This window comes from Erpetoichthys calabaricus, chromosome 6 (genome assembly GCF_900747795.2).
Source record: "Erpetoichthys calabaricus chromosome 6, fErpCal1.3, whole genome shotgun sequence".
NCBI lineage: Eukaryota > Metazoa > Chordata > Cladistia > Polypteriformes > Polypteridae > Erpetoichthys > Erpetoichthys calabaricus.
The window spans coordinates 122,887,109-122,905,223 of NC_041399.2; the positions used below are offsets into that span (position 1 = coordinate 122,887,109).

The 18,115-nt window shown below is 37.4% G+C and overlaps 1 protein-coding gene across 2 annotated transcripts in view; it reads right to left on the reverse strand.

Annotated features, from left to right (window-relative positions):
* The window catches only part of snap47 (synaptosome associated protein 47), a 131,062-nt gene that overhangs the window by 71,988 nt on the left and 40,959 nt on the right, over positions 1-18,115 (reverse strand). The window contains exons 2-3 of one of the 2 annotated variants that reach the window (XM_028803896.2): positions 15,336-15,546; positions 12,333-12,874 (exon numbers count right to left, since the gene is read on the reverse strand). In XM_028803896.2, the coding sequence (XP_028659729.1) occupies positions 12,333-12,829 (497 nt within the window). In that variant the 5' untranslated portion in view covers positions 12,830-12,874; positions 15,336-15,546. The remainder of the gene's footprint in view (positions 1-12,332; positions 12,875-15,335; positions 15,547-18,115) is intronic. The other variant, XM_028803897.2, reaches the window with a different exon arrangement.

Below are 18,115 nucleotides of genomic sequence, written 5' to 3' on the forward strand. Positions count from 1 at the left end.
CATTGAAGGTTAGAATTTAAATGTCTCCCTTTAATAAATCCAGTTTGATCTTGTGATATTACAGAAGGAAGCACTTTCTTAACCCTTTGCAGTCGTATTTAATTTTCAACGTCACGCTACATTAGTCGTAATTAATTATTGAAAAAAACGCCAATAATTACAGCAGTTATTTTTTTCAAGCACGTAGGAATAACACAGGCCACTTTTCTCGACCAGGCGACTGTGCAAATCGGTCAGAAACTTGCAGGGCCACCAGCGGTGGCCTGACGACCTATAGCGCACTTTTTACTAAGGCCAGTTTTCTGGCCTAACGACCGCAAAGGGTTAATCCTTCTGGCTAGAACTTTGGAGAGTATCTTAACATTGTTATTCAGAAGAGATATTGGTCTATATGATGCACATTGTAGTAGGTCCTTGTTTTTCTTAGGAAAGATGGAACTTAATGCTTTGCGAAAAGTTTGAGGTAGAATTTTTTTGTCTTTCACGTCTATAAACGGTGCTAATAACAGTGCAGCTAACTTATTTGAGAATTTTTTTATGAAATTCCACTGGGTAACTATCATGGTTGGCTGATTTCCCATTTTGAAGTGAGTTTATAGCATCTAGTAATTCTGAAAGTGTCAGCAATTTATCCAGTTCTGCAAGCACTAAGAAAATCTAGTTGTGGATTCTCTAATGAACCAAAAACTCATTAGATGGTGTTTTATTTTCTTTAAACTGAGTAGAATATAAGGACTTACAGTCCTCTCTAAATGTGTGAGTTACATTTTTATGGTCAATAATTTTATCTCCAACGGTGTTGTTAATTGTTGTTATTTCATTACGGACTTCCTGCTTGTGGATTTGTTGGGCTAAGATCTTATTGGCCTTTTCTTCATGTGCATAATAATGATGTCACAATTTAAAGATAAACTGTTACGTTTTCTATAGTAGTCAAGAGGTTAAATTGTGATTGCAAAACCTGACTTTTTCTATAGAGTGCCTCATTTGGAAACCTGGCATATTCTAGATGTATTCTGGTGATTTCGCTGATTAGCTCATTATATTATATTGGCATCTCTCATTTTCTTGAATTATTAAAATGGTTAATGTACCTTCAAAAAAGTTAATTACTCTTTGCAAAAATAATTTCACAAAAACAAATATATGTAAATGAAAGTTTTTATAATATCTTTCAAACTGAATACAACATTTAAAATTGACACTTTATCTATAGTTCAACACCTAATGTCAGTAATACAAAATATACTTTATAGCTCATACTTTTGTATAAACGTGTAGGTTGTATTAAGTATCAACAAGTAATAAAGAGCCACAATTAGAAAATACAAATAGCAACAGGCAAAATTCTCTTAATGAAAGTACTGTATGAGAAAACACACTAAAAATAATCCATTCATTAATTGATTGTCACTACACACCCCTCTTGCACAACAATGTGTGCTATAGCATTTCTATGGTGATATAGGATACCATCATGCCCTGCAAAACTGGCATAAGAATACAATGCATACTTTTTTCTGCCTAGTGCTTTTAACTTATTCTAAATCCAAACATAATTGTTACCATATTGCTTTAGTATGTTGTGTGAGACAGTAATCCTGTATGTGTGACAAATAGTATATACTGTACAGTGTGAACAAAGCTTTCTTTGCACCCCTGGAAAACAAACACACCAACGGTGCAACAAAATAAAAAATACAAAAAAAAATCAATAAAAGTATAAATAAAATTACATAGCATTACACTTTACCAAAGAAAGCTGAAAAGCATGGCTGGGCAGAAAAATGTTGCTGATGTTAAACAACACTGTTGACTGTTTTAACAATAGTGCAGTGCACCATTACTCCCACTGTTTCAGCCCCAAAAAGGCTGTCAGGGGGAGAGGCAGGTGAAGGTTAATTAAAAAACAGCTCTTGCAATTTGAAAATTGAACTATGTCAAATTATGATTTCAAGATGAAATCAATGCAACATACAGTGCTACTGCTAAAGTGATGTCATTTTAGCTTCAATATCTATCAATTAAATAAAAAGGAAATAAACAGAAAAACAAGTATTAACATACTACTGTATTATGGCAATTCTCATCTCTACTGGCTTTAAGAAAACAGAAGTATGTACTATTAACATATTTGTTCCTCATTATTATAAGCATTCAGATGTTTCTATGACTGCTACTGTCTTTTTTGTATTGAGCCTCATGTTTAGCCTTCTCATGGCCATCATGACAATGGAAAACAGGCAGACCTAATCATTTGTAATACCTTGTCACAGCGATATTGCATATTCACACAAATTGGATAAATGTCCCTGGGTGCAGCTATTTGTTATATACTACATGGCATGTAAATTAAAGTAGGTAATAAAAACAATGAATTAAAAGAAATCAAGATTTAATTATAAATTAATAAATAAAAACATTGTAACATGGCACCATGCAATTTTCTACACATAACATATTTTAGAAGTAAAATAATTTGATCTATTGGTAGTAAAATGCTTCATGTAGGAAATTCTTAACTAAAAATTATGAACATTTTGTTATATTTATTCTTGTTCTGCTATTTTTCCCCGGTCCTTCATTAAATTGTAAATCATTTATCCCTAAAAGACCACAGAAAAATAAAACCTTTTTAGGTACATTCTAATAAGATAGAGGCTTAGAAGATCATGTGCTGCAAATTTAATTCATTTCTACATTTGTTGCACACAATTCATTTGGTAGCTGGTAAATGTTTGTGCTAAGTTGGAGGCAGAATATCCATGTTCTGCTGTCCATAACAAGTCACACACCATCAGGACAGCTTCTTGCATTAGTATTGCCTAATTTGATTTTTATATTTTATCTTTTTTCTCTTTCTTCATCCTATAAAGTGTTTTGAGCTACATCATTTGTATGAAAATGTGCTATATAAATAAAAATTGTTGTTGTAGTACAAGAGCCTAATGGTTTCACATTATCTAATTGTTTGTCACTAACTCAGCAGTCATTATCATCAAAATATTTATCTTGCAATAAATCTGGTTCTCTGCGGTGGGTTGGCACCCTGCCCGGGATTGGTTCCTGCCTTGTGCCCTGTGTTGGCTGGGATTGGCTCCAGCAGACCCCCGTGACCCTGTGTTCGGATTCAGCGGGTTGGAAAATGGATGGATGGATGGATCTTTTTTCTCTTTCTTCATCCTATAAAGCGTTTTGAGCTACATCATTTGTATGAAAATGTGCTATATAAATAAATATTGTTGTTGTACTACATGAGCCTAATGGTTTCACATTATCTAATTGTTTGTCACTAACTCAGCAGTCATTATCATCAAAATATTTATCTTGCAATAAATCTGGTTCTCTGCGGTGGGTTCGCACCCTGCCCGGGATTGGTTCCTGCCTTGTGCCCTGTGTCGGCTGGGATTGGCTCCAGCAGACTCCCCTGACCCTGTGTTCGGATTCAGCGGGTTGGGAAATGGATGGATTGATGGATAAATCTGGTTCTTTTAAAACATCAGAAGTTTTACACCTGAGAACAAATTATCTGTTTAAAACACTATTTTCTGCAAATTGCTACCACCAAAAAAAAGTACAATTAGCCACAGACCCTCCAAAATCAATAACTATCAAAAGCAAATCATTCTTTTCATCATGAGTTGTAAACTGCTGTCTATGAAAACAATATTGTAAAATGGTATTTTTAAAAACAAATTTACGTACAATACTGAAATCTTCCATCCAGCCCTTTCCCTAACTTGCTTGTCTAACGCATGGCTGCAAGAAGCTGGAGCCTATCCCAGCAAGCACAGGGCACTAAGCAGGAACAATCCATGGACAGGGCTCGAGTTCATCAAAAGGTGAAAACACAAACACTAAGGGATTACATTCTATTCGTTTATATAACTCTCGAAACGCACTTGAACGTTACACCATATACAGTGAGGCAAAAAAGTATTTAGTCGGCCACCAATTGTGCAAGTTCTCCCACTTAAAAAGATGAGAGAGGCCTGTAATTTTCATCATAGGTATATCTCAACTATGAGAGACAAAATGAGAAAAAAATGCAGAAAATCACATTGTCTGATTTTTAAAGAATTTATTTGCAAGTTATGGTGGACAATAAGTATTTGGTCACCTACAAACAAGCAAGATTTCTGGCTCTCACAGACCTGTAACTTCTTCTGTAAGAGTCTCCTCTGTCCTCCACTTGTTACCTGTATTAATGGCACCTTTTTGAACTCGTTATCAATATAAAAGACACCTGTCCACAACCTCAAACAGTCACACTCCAAACTCCACTATGGCCAAGACCAAAGAGCTGTCAAAGGACACCAGAAACAAAATTGTAGACCTGCACCTGGCTGGGAAGACTGAATCTGCAATAGGTAAGCAGCTTGGTGTGAAGAAATCAACTGTGGGAGCAATTATTAGAAAATGGAAGACATATAAGACCACTGATAATCTCCCTCGATCTGGGGCTCCACGCAAGTTCTCACCCTGTAGGGTCAAAATGATCACAAGAACGGTGAGCAAAAATCCCAGAACCACACGGGGGGACCTAGTGAATGACCTGCAGAGAGCTGGGACCAAAGTAACAAAGGCTACCATCAGTAACACACTACGCCGCCAGGGACTCAAATCCTGCAGTGCCAGACGTGTCCCCCTGCTTAAGCCAGTACATGTGCAGGCCCGTCTGAAGTTTGCTTGAGAGCATTTGGATGATCCAGAAGAGGATTGGGAGAATGTCATATGGTCAGATGAAAAAAACTCTACTCGTCGTGTTTGGAGGAGAAAGAATGCTGAGTTGCATCCAAAGAACACCATACCAACTGTAAAGCATGGGGGTGGAAACAGCATGCTTTGGGGCTGTTTTTCTGCAAAGGGACCAGGACGACTGATCCGTGTAAAGGAAAGAATGAATGGGGCCATGTATCGTCAGATTTTGAGTGAAAACCTCCTTCCATCAGCAAGGGCATGGAAGATGTAATGTGGCTGGGTCTTTCAGCATGACAATGATCCCAAACACACCGCCCGGGTAATGAAGGAGTGGCTTCGTAAGAAGCATTTCAAGGTCCTGGAGTGGCCTAGCCAGTCTCCAGATCTCAACCCCATAGAAAATCTTTGGAGGGAGTTGAAAGTCCGTGTTGCCCAGCGACAGCCCCAAAACATCACTGCTCTAGAGGAGATCTGCATGGAGGAATGGTCCAAAATACCAGCAACAGTGTGTGAAAACCTTGTGAAGACTTACAGAAAACGTTTGACCTCTGTCATTGCCAACGAAGGGTATAAAACAAAGTATTGAGATGAACTTTTGTTATTGACCAAATACTTATTTTCCACCATAATTTGGAAATAAATTCTTTAAAAATCAGAGAATGTGATTTTCTGGATTTTTTTCTCATTTTGTCTCTCATAGTTGAGGTATACCTATGATGAAAATTACAGGCCTCTCTCATCTTTTTAAGTGGGAGAACATGACAATTGGTGGCTGACTAAATACTTTTTTGCCCCACTGTATACATTTTCTTCCTTGTCTATTACTGGTGTTTTACAATCCATTATGAGTTCGCAGGTGCTGTCATAGGAATCTCTGCATTATCAGTGACCAAAAAGAGAGACAGCATGAAAATGTTAGATTTAATTTTTGTATGACAGGTTGGCGGAGCAGGGTCCACATTAACATTTTACTTCATTAAAGGGTGAGTAGGTAACAGTAAGACAGGGGTCCTAGATGCCAAAATTTAGTCCCTCAGCACCTAGGTCACCAATTCGGACCCAGAACAGATTTTCAGCACTCTGCAGCACGCCTGTGAATATTGAGAGCAACAAAGTGCTCATAATTGCCTACCTGGTGTGCAAAAAAAAAGCATAGCCTTTGTGAACAATTGGGATGACTTTTGGGAAAGGCCTTGATTTTTCAAAAGAGATGGTCTTCATCCTAACTGGAGGGGATCTTATGTCTTATCCCAAAATATGGCAGCAAAACTGACTGGCTGACTGATCAGAGCACCATCCAGGCCACAGTCATGTGATCTTAAATCACAAGCTGTTGTTTATCCCATCTGTTACTTTCCTGAAGCTTTACCTATAATCCCTGTTATGGGGCATTCAGTAAATTTAGTCATGATGCAGACCTTAAGTTACTTGATAACCAAAAAATGTGTATAATTAGACAAAAAGATAAAACCAGACCCTCCACCACTTCAGCAAGAAGGCTGCAGTTCTATATGCTGCTTATTGAACAATCGCTCTCTTGGAAGTAAAACTGTTTTGGTAAATGGTATTATACTAACTAGAAATTCTGATATATAGTGGGTTAGATAATGGATGGATGGATGGACTTCTCACTGAAACCTGGCCTAGTATATCTGACACTGTTCCCCTAGCTGAGGCATCACCAGATGGTTACATATTCCTTCATAAGTCAAGAAATTCTGGTCGATGAGGAGGCCTTGGAATAATTCATTGTAACAAAATGCAAATTACTTCTAAAAATTTAGGTAACTTCACATCCTTTATTAAAACAGATTCCAACACAATTGTTGTGCTAGTCTACAGACCACCACAGCCATACCCATTGTTCATGGCTGAATTTGGCAACCTTTCATCTGATTTGGCTATAAATTATGATTACATAGTATTGATGGAGGATTTTAATATACAAATTGATGTGGAAACTGACACTTTTAGCAAATGTTTTACTTATTTGTTAAATTCAGTAGGATTTTGTCAGATTGTCAAAGGTCCATCTCATAATCATAACCACACATTAGATTTAATTATAACTTACAAGTTAAAATTCAAAATTTAAAAATTACTCTATTAAATTAAGTCATTTCTGATCACTACTTAATTATGTAGCAGATTAAGACTGTGTGACATCTAGATTCTAATTCTGCTTCAAAATTTATAGATTACTTACTTTGAGTAAGTCAAGTGTAATTGTGGAAAACCACTTAGATCAGTTAATATCAAATGTAAGCATAGAAAACAGTTTAGATAGTAGATCAGCTAACATCACATTATAATATGACCTTAAGAGATGCTCTGGACGCAGTGGCTCCCCATAAAACAAAAGTGATGAAATCACATAGAAACTCTCCCTGGTTTAATGAAAAAACTCAAGCACTTAAATAAGAGTGTCGAAAACTGGAGCGCAGATGGAGAACAACAAAGCTGCATGTCTTTCAAATTGCACAGACAGAGAGTGTTAAAAAACATTAAAAGGCTCTCTTTAAAGCTCACTTAGACTACTATTCTACAATAATAGATACCAATAATAAAAATCCTTGGGTACTGTTTAAAACAGTGGCTAAATTAACAAATGGGAATTCAGATCTACAGTGCAAAATACCAACAGATATTAGCAGTACAGACTTTATGAACTTCTTTAAAGACAGAATTAAAAATATAAGATCCCAGATCTCAGTATCACAGTTCAAACCACATACTAGCTTGGCAGACCCTGTCTCACATTGCGTTCAATGCTTTAGAAATTTTAATCCTGTAACTGAGCCTGAAATCTTGACTTTAATTTCTAAAATAAAATCTACTACTTGTTTCCTAGACCCAGTGCCAACAAAACTAGTAAAAAGTGCAATGGATGTTCTTGCAGCACCTATTGTTAACATTATTAATAGTTCATTATTGCATGGCACAGTACCTGAGGCTTAGTGCTGTCAGTCATCAAACCATTACTTAAAAAGTCAGACCTAGACCCACACATTCTAAATAACCATAGACCCATTTCAAATGTATCCTTTCTCTCTAAAATACTTGAAAAAGTAGTTGCCAATCAGCTTCAGTCACACCTTACGCACCACAATTTATATGAGAAATTCCAGTCTGGTTTCCGCACTGGTCATAGTACAGAAACGGCACTAACGCGTGTTGTAATCAACATTCTGATATCCTTTGATGAAGGAACTCCACTGTAATTATGTTGTTAGACTTAGCGCAGCATTTGACACCATTGACCATTCTATTTTACTGCACAGACTAGAAAATAATGTTGGGCTTCCAGGCACTGTCTTTGCCTGTGTGAGACTGCTGGCAGTTCAACCCGGCCGGGACGTCCCTAAAATTGAAGGATGGGGGAAGGCAGCTACTTGTCGACACTGCATTCCCCAAAACACTAGGTGACAGCTTTCCTGGAGTGTAGTGTTGCCCTGGATTCCGCAGGGTTTCCTGGGACTTGGAGTTTGGTTTCTCAGCCTTGTTGGGTGCCGTGGGTGCTGCCAGGGGAAGCTGTTGAAGGACCTAGGGACTCATGCTTTCCCTATAGCCCGGAAGTATAGTGGTACCTCTGGCCACAATCGTAATTCGTTCCAAAACTCTGGACGCGACCTGATTTGGTCGCGACCTGAATGTAATTTCCCCATAAGATTGTATGTAAATACAATTAATCCGTTCCAAACTGTATGAACTGTATGTAAATATATTTTTTTTAAGCACAAAAATAGTTAATTTTATATCATAGAATGCACAGTGTAATATTAAACTAAATGTAAAAACATTGAAAAACACTGAGAAAACCTTGAACAACAGAGAAAACTAACATTGTAAGAGTTTGCGCTAGACCCTTACGAACCGCTTGCTGTAAACACTTTTTTATGAGTTTTAAGCACAGGGAAAAAAATTAAATGCCACTTCTCTTGCAAAACTTTTCAAACCATCATCTACTGGCTTTAAATTCCTTACCTTTGCCACTCGAAAAAGGAATTTTTTTTCAGTAAATCGCCATGAATCTTCCTGGCTTTCTCGCATATGATCGCCTCGCTTACACTATCCCCTGCAAGTTGCTTCTCGTTCAACTACACTAGCAACAGTTTTTCCACCTCTTCCAGCACTTGAGGCCTCTGCTTGGTTAACATTGTAACTCCTTTTGCAACATCAGCTGCTTTGTTAGGCCCTGTATACGCAAACAAAAGAAAATGGGAAACGGAAAATGGGAAATCGCACGTAGGGAAACTGGCCGCCAGTATTTTTGTTCACCACCAGAGCGTGTGGTTTTGAACAGATGCAAAATTTCAGCAAATTTTTTGATCGGAACTCGATTTGTACGTGTTCGGAAACGTTCGTGACCAAAGGTTCTACTGTACTAGGTAGTCACGAGGGCGGAAGCCCAGAAGTACTTCCAGCCTGATTAAAGAACTTGAATTCTCCAGCTGACCCCAATGGGCACAAAATCTCCCCGCAGTTCTCCTGTTCTCATTTTGCAGGACAAAGCCATGGTATGGAGGCTATAGACAGCGCATACTGGAGAAGGACAACACTCGTGGGATTGGACACTTCGCCCTACAGTGCTCAGCTAAGGGAGGGGCAATGTGAGAGACAGCTGGGACACCCTTTAAAATGGAAAGAAGGCTACTTGTCGACACTGCCTCTCCCAAAGCGCTAGGTGGCAGCTCCCCTGGAGTGTAGTGGTTCCCCGGATTCCCAAAGGCCATCCTGGGACATGGAGTTCAGTTTCTCAGCCCTGTTGAGTGCCGCCAAGGGGAGCTGTCGAAGGACCTGTGGACTCATGCTTTCCCTATAGCCCAGAAGTACTACACAGTCACGAGGACGGAAGCCCTGAAGTACTTCTGGGCTGATTAAAGAACTTGAATTCTCCAGCTGACCTGGAAGTGCTGGCAAGTCATGTGGGTGGAAGAACACAAGCACATCCGGGTCAAGGACTATTTAAAGGACTGCTGGGAACCCACCAAGTGAGCCAGAGTCGGGTGGAGGTGAATAAGAAAGAGAATAGTGATTACTGTGGTGTTATTTAATTGTCTTTTGGTGGCTGTGGTGATTGAAGGGCACTGTGAAAGAAGAAATATTTAATAAATATCTTCTTAGTGCTTTTACTTTGGGTCCTGAGAGTCTGTCTGTTGGGTTTAAAGGGGCAACAGCGACCCCTAGCGTCTTACATCTGGTTTAGTTTTTATTTATCAAATCAATTCCACTACGTACAGAAATGTGCTGACAGCAATCCATCTTTATACACAGAATTGAGATATGGTGTTGTGCAAGGCTTAGTACTGGGACCTTTACTGTTTTACACTTTACTTGCTTCCACAGGGATCTATCATTAGAAAACATCATTTTAATTTTTACTCATACGCAGAAGACACCCAGTTATACCTTTCTTTTAGACCAAATTAAGTTTCTCCAATGTTGTCTTTCATTTGTTGTGTTAGTAAATTAAAGGAGTGGATGGATGAGAACTACTTGCCTTTAAACACTGATAAAATAAAGATGTTAATTATTGGAGGGAATGATGCTGATCGCAACAATATTTTGTCATTATTTAACTCAGTTGGAATCACCATTAATTTTACTGAATCAGCCCACAATCTAGGAGTTATCAGTGATTCTAGCATGTAATTTAAAGTGCACATTACAAAGATTTCTAAAAAATGTTTCTCCCATCTTAAAAATGTTGGAAATTTAGGCGTTTTCTAAATAAGTAGGATTCTGAGAAATTAATTAATGCATTTATTTCTAGTAGGATTGACAACTGCATTGCGGTGTTCACTGGATATTTAAACTGTTCTATATACAGCTTCCAGTTAATTCAAAATGCGGCTGCAAGAATTATTACAAGAACAAGAAAATATGAACACATAACTCCAGTTCTTAAATCCTTACACAGGCTCCCGGGTAAGTTTAGGGCTGATTTCAAAATCCTCTTTTTAACATATAAAGCCTTAAATGGCCAAGGTCCAGCTTATTTATCTGAACTTAACATGACTTACAAATCAGAACGTACATAAAGATCTCAAGATGCTAGTCTATTTATGATTCCAAGGATTAATAAAATAACAGTGGGAGGTCATGTTTTTAGTTACAGGGCCCCTAAACTGTGGAATGGTCTGCCTGCTACTATAATAGATGCCCCTTCAGTCGCAGCTTTCAAATCCCGGCTGATGACGGACTACTTCAGTTTAGCATATCCTGACTAAAGCTGCTGATTAACTGTGTATACTGCATCTCTGTTGATAGTCGTCAGCACTAAAACATAAGTAATATGATAGTTCTAATTTGTTACTATTGTTTCTCTTCTCGGTACTCAAATGTGCCATTGCCCACCTGCCAAGTTATTTTTGCCTCCCTAAGGTAAAGTTATCTCTGATGGAGGATTGCAGGAATCGTCGGGTAGAGGGGTCCTTTCATCGGATTGGCTGTCCCAGCGCTGTCTCAGCTGTGAAATTGCCAGCAGGGGGAAGCAGTTTATTGGCCGAGGTCTCCAGGATTCTGAACAAATCCAAACTGAATTATGTGATATCATCTACTGTTGAATTTTGCTTTGTACTTGTAATATTTCTTTTGCACTATTATATTGTATTGAGGATTACTTATGTTATGTTCTGTGTATAGTGTTGTATTTATCCCCTTTTTTGACACCCACTGCACACCCAACCTACCTGGAAAGGTGTCACTCTTTGAACTGCCTTTCCCAAGGTTTCATCCATTTTTTCCCTACAAGGGTTTTTTTGGGAGTTTTTCCTGGTCTCTTAGAGAGTCAAGGCTAGGGAGCTGTCAAAAGGCAGGGCGTGTTAAAGCCCATTTCGGCACGTCTTGTGCAATTTGGGCTAAACAAAAATAAATTGTATTGTATTGTATTGTATAAAAGGGCATAATCAGAACCAATATATTACTTTACTTGAGTTTTTTAAAATATCCTACCTACCCTGGCATGGGCACAAAAACAACACTTTTCAAACAAATTGTGCAGGCAGTTCCTCAATGTAGACTTCAGTCAGACAATGTATTAATAATTCAAATCCTTCCAAAGTAGACAATTACCCTAAATCTACCATTCACCGTTTATATACTTGTGGTAGTTACATAATAAAATGCATGGAGAAGCCACCAGAATGTGCTGTGTCTTTGCAGCCAAAGCATTTCAGTAGACACTTTTTGATTTGGAATAAACAGACTGACCCTGAAACAGTGCTTTGAGCTTGGAAATAAGATGCTGGGCTCATTAAACACTTAAGCACTTTGAGCTACTTTTTTGTATGAAAATGTGATATATAAATAAATGTTGTTGTTGTTGTTGTTGTTGTTGTATTACTTGACTGTAAGGTGAAAGAGTGCTAACAGAAAAAGGCAAAAATTAATGATGAATGGCAGGTGAGATAAAAAGTCTGTCCATGTAATTAGAAGGAATACCTGACACCAAAATAGGATCTGATGGGACTGATAGGCATTTCTTTTTTGTATATATGTATTTGGTGTTCACTCTCACAGTTATCTCTACCATAGTGAAAACAAGTGTCTCCTACACTCGGCAGCATTGCTTTTCAATCTCCATGTGGTGTTAAAACACATAATATTAAACATACATAAGTAGTTATTACCTGTCTGCTACATGTAAATCAGACTCGATTTTGTCTAATCCCACCATGATGTTATTAAACTGTTCCTTCTGTTGGTCCAGTATTTTGCCAGTGTCTTCCAATCTTTTCTGAGAGTTACACATAAGACCAATCAATTGCTTCCCTTTGCTTGGCCCAGGCACAGAAGCTGTTGATTCACCTTCAGGTGGAAGTAGCTGCTCTCTCCAAAAGTGCTCAATTACATTGAACACCACACATCTACTTGGCTGTAAGGAACTAAACCAATGCTTGATGTTTCCTTCATCCAGAACAGTAAGAGAGCTAAAAATAAAGCTGGAAGATTCCTTCTTTAGGTCAATGATGTTGGAAAGCCTGATTGTGAACAGATTTTGCCCATCTTTGCTTGTTTGGAACATCAATGATTTCAAAGTCAAGGACAAAACACCCGAAGTCCATCGCTTCTCATTCTTCATATAATAAGAAGCTGGCCAGCTGTGAATGACATTATCCTTATTCATTATAAATCACAGCAAATGTGGTGCCTCAATTGTTGATGAGCAATCCTGTCAACCAAAAATGACAATAATTTAACAATATCTGAAACATACTCTATTAGTTCTTTTAAAAAGGATAATCCTTAAAAATTTTGAATTGTGTGAAAATAAAATTTATGTTTAAAATATATTTTTACTACTAACAATTGGCTACTGTTATTTGAAGAAAATAAAGTTGACACTGATTAGCAAATCTCAGCCTTGTTCTTTTGTATAATACACAAATGTAATACCAAAATTACTACTTCTTTTAACAAATTCACTAGAAGTTTGAAGAAAAATGACTGACTAAATAGTATTAACTGTACAAGAAATAGCAACTATTTAATATTATTAACATTAAATACTTTAAGGAATATGGCACCATTAATCATCATAATAACCTATTAGTTTAAAATACAGCAGGAAATTAGTTACCTTCAAACTACAAATAAAAACTATTTAAACTTGCAAGTCCCAGATTTAATAGTTGTTGCAAAAGTCAATTTAATATGTGCATGTACTTAAAGCATTCAAAACAATGCACGTTTTCTAATTCAAAGATTAAGTAATTCAGGTACAAAGACATGCTGTTTGTTATCTCTTCCCACTAAAATTAAGCCTAAAATGACCTTTGGTAACATTGACATGCAGTTAGATTGCATTCAAGCAGTACTAACCTGCAATAATATTTCCTTTTTATGTATCAGGTACCATGTTCCACTTCCTAGCAATTCTGAAGAATAATGCTGTTTTTCCACCAGTCCTCAATGATAATGCACTCTGTTTTGAACCCATTAACACAGGGCAAGAAATGCTACGCAGTTTATTACATTTCTCAGTTTACTTTACACATTTGTCTTTAGCATAACAATGCTTTAAAATGGTCATGAGCTCCATTTTTTGGACAAATATGACATATTTTGGATTTTTTTTTCTAATTACCTATTTTTAATTTTCCAAGGTCATTTGGTCAGGGTTGATGACATCATCAAAAGTAGAGTTTCACTGGTTGCTATGGGTCCTTTCCCATAGTAATACTATAGACAGCATCTGCTCTGATCAGTTACTTAATTAATGGCAGACTATTTAAAGCCAAGGAATCAAGGAAGCTCCTTTATCTTAACTTTCTCTTTAAAAAATAAAGTATCATTTCCAGGTAAAAATAAAAAACTTTATATTGTTAAGAATTTTATGCTTGTCATTTATGTTCTCTCTCAACCATAATTCCTGTCTTGCTCTTTTTACAAAACTTGACATGATGATTTAACCCACACTACAATTACAGTTTGATTTCTGGTTTGTCTTCAGCCTCTGCCACTTCAATAATAAAAATACTGCAAATACTTATAGATAAGCTAACACTTAAATTTTTAACCAAAATACCATAAAAAATGTGTCACCCACAGAGAAGATGAATATGGAACGGGTCACTATTACGTTACATTATATTGTAAACTGTTTTCTTTTATTCTGCATGAAAATATGAGTTTTTTTTCTCAGCCACTACATGGGGTAAGTAACATCGTAAAAAAAATATATAATTTTTGGGTAGAGTACATCCTTAAAACACATATGTTTTTAAATATTAGAAATACATTTTTGTAAACCCATTTTTCATATTAGACGCTATCTAGTGAATTTTACACTTGAATGAAAGTTTGAATTGCACATTTGGTAATTAAATAGAAAATAAATATTGCAGTCAACGTGCTTTAAAAACAAAATGATCCCTGTTCCTCAGATATCTGTTTTGGATAGTATATACGGTAATTGCGACAAAACATTCACTACTGAACATTCTCGTGGGCAAAAACATATGCATAAAACATACGTATGGCATGGTTTGTTATTTAATTATTTCGCTCTTTTGATATCTTTAAATTTACAACTGGATTTAGTCATCAACTATAATGTTCTATAGCATGGGATATTATTACATTTGTTACATGGATATGCACTTTATTTTAATTAATCCAAATTAGGTCTTTAATCTTCTTGTTGCTATCCTTGTGCACACTGCACATACATGTAAAGATGGCTAAAATAATAGTCAAAAGTCAGATGCTAACATTTTTAGTACTATATGATTTTAGACCTGGACAACAGTAGAAAATGGTCTCAGACAACTTCCACCAGTTCTGTACCAATGTGTATAGCCAGAAACAAAAGGAGACTAATCCAAAGTAAAGAACGTGATTAGGACAAATACAAAATTAAATCTCAATTAATTTGGGGAAAGAATTTTGGAAAAGGAAAAAAAAATAGATACCTTAGTGAATAGCTATGCTTGTGACTTCAGCAATAAACCCTTGGGAACATCTTTTGCTTGCATTTTCAAATACCCCAAACCTAAAAACTTCAAACCATACATGCTAGCTTGTAAAACTCATCATGGGTAAGATAAGAGCACAAAGACCCCTGACACAAAAGAGAATAAGCTATCCAGGGTCACAGATGAGAAACTAAGCCCTGGGCAAATAGCACACACCTTTTGAGCCTGTGGACAGGGCAGTAGTACCACACAACTTGTCTACCAGGGTCACCTGCAGCATGAATCCAACAGCATACCATCCCCTAGCCTCTTCATCACCTGTGGTCTCTTGGTGAGTCTACTATTGAAACCATTTACTCATTCATCTGCTGTGTCTCTCAGAGGCTTCCAACTCCACTGATATTTGTCCCCAGTGAGCCACTTTTCTCTTAAAAAAAAAACAAAAAAAAAAACAAATTCTTAAAATCATAAAAAGCAACTACAGAGAGATGCTATATTTAAAAATAATAAAGCAGTAAACTGCTACAGCATTTCTCCAAAGACTGTCCTGCGTAATAAGTAAAACAATCTCTCTTCTCTATGCTAATTTAAGAAATTATTTCCCTGCCCTATAAACATAAGCCAGTCCAGGCTCAAGTCACCTCAAAACTGCAGATGATGATATAAACATATACTGCATTCTGGATTTGCTTCACTTCCAAAAAACAAAAAAAGGTCTCTTTTTCAAAATACAAAAATAGGCAGATATTCAGAACACCACGATCATAAATGAAGGCAGGTATACATTCTCACATCAGCATGCCAATATTGGCTGACATAGGCAGCTAGGCGTTGTGCTCTAAAGGTGGCACAAGTGAGGGTGTGGGCAAGAGTGACACTCTGTGCAGAAACAATAAATATTCATTCCAGAAACTATAAGATATACAATATACCCAGTATAAGCCAGGGTAGATGTTTTCTGATTTTTGATTAAGTATTTGAAACCAAGTTAAACTGTGCTGCAGGTTGCTATTGCATCTACAGCACACTGGTCATATATAGAACTGGATAAACCTAAAGCCCAAATAACAAGAAGACACTGTGAATATTCATAAGAATCTTCAATAATAACTGGTGCACGGACGCCAGTGATATTGGATAGCCATTGCTCCCCTGACTTGGAGTATATGACTGTGAAATGTAGACCTATCTATTTACCGCGGGAGTTCAATGTGGTAATGATCACAGCTGTTTACATACCACCAGCTGCTAATGCTAACTTGGCTCTGAAACATTTATACAGCAGCATTAGCAGCCAACAGAGCTGTTACCCTGATTCAGTGTTCATTATCGCAGGGGACTTTAATCACGTGGATTTAAAAGTAGTGCTCCCCAAACTCCACCAGCACGTAAAGTGTGCTACTTGAGGAGCCAACACACTGGACAAGGTCTACTCAAACATCAAGCTAGGCTACAGAGCTAAACAGCTTTCACACCTGGCCCAGTCTGATCACAAGTCACTGCAGATGATTCCTGCATACATCCCTCTCCGCAAATCTGCTCTTACCACCTAAAGATTCATCACAACCTGGCCTGATGACGCCTCTCTGCAGCTGCAGGACTGCTTCAACAGGACTAACTGGGACATTTTTGAAAGTCCAGACCTGGAACTCTACACCGACAGTGTATTGTACTACATCAAAACCTGCACTGACACTGTCACAGTGGAGAAACATATCCGTATCTATCCAAACCAGAAGCCCTGGATGACAAGAGAGGTTCATCGGCTGCTAAAGGAAAGGAACACTGCCTTTAGGTGTGGTGACAAGGCTCTCTACAGCATGACACGGTCCAATCTGAAGACAGGCATTTTTCACAGAAATAAATCAGAAACCAAGAAAGCGTCAGAGATAAGAAGCGAAATTACTAGAATAGACGAAGAACAAGCCAGGCGTCCAAGTGAGGCTCTTCCTAGGAAAAGGTAGGCTCTGCATACAGAACTCAACATCTTGACAACTAAAGAAACTGAACAACTTATTTATAAGTCAAGACATCATTACTATGAACACAGAGAGAAAGCTAATAAGCTTTTAGCTCAACAAATCTACAAGCAAAAAGTTTGCAATGCAATCCCAGTAATCACCAACACAAATGGAGAAGGAATCATTGACCACTAAAATATAATGCACACATTTAGAGATTACTATAAAATCTTATATTCTACTGAATTCAAAGAAGACAACACACAATCTAATGCATTTCTGAATATATTACAGACACCACAAATAGATACTTTAAGTGCTGAGGAAGTGGATAAATCTCTGACCCTATCAGAATTACTAGATGCTATAAAGTTATTTCAAAGTGAGAAATCAGCAGGCCCTGATGGCTACCCTGTAGAATTTTATAAGAAATTCTCCACTCAGCTAGCTCCCCTCTTATTGGCAACATTTACAGAAGCTAGAGACAATCAAATTCTACCTCAAACTTTTCATCAAGCATTAATCACCGTCTTTCCTAAACAAAACAAGGACTTGTTACAATGTGCATCATACAGACCAATTTCACTACTGAATAATGATGTTAAGATACTCTCAAAAATTATAGCTAGAAGGATGGAGAAAGTGCTGCCTTCGGTAATATCACAGGATCAAACTGGATTTATTATAGGCCGACACTTATCTTCCAATCTCCGACACCTGTTTAATGTAATATATTCACCAGCAAAGTCAAACACCCCAGAGATATTATTATCTCTAGATGCAGAAAAGGCATTTGATATGATTGAATGGAACTACCTTTTCACTGCATTGGAGAAATTTGGGTTTGGCCCGAATATTTGTGCATGGATCAAACTACTGTATACCAATCCAGAAGCTTCAGTTTGTATTAACAACATTTGTTCAGACTACTTTAAGCTAGAACGTGGCACCAGACAAGGATGCCCCTTGTCACCACTGCTGTTTGCAATTGCCACTGGCGGTCCACTGCTTTTTGCAATTACCACTGGCAGTCCA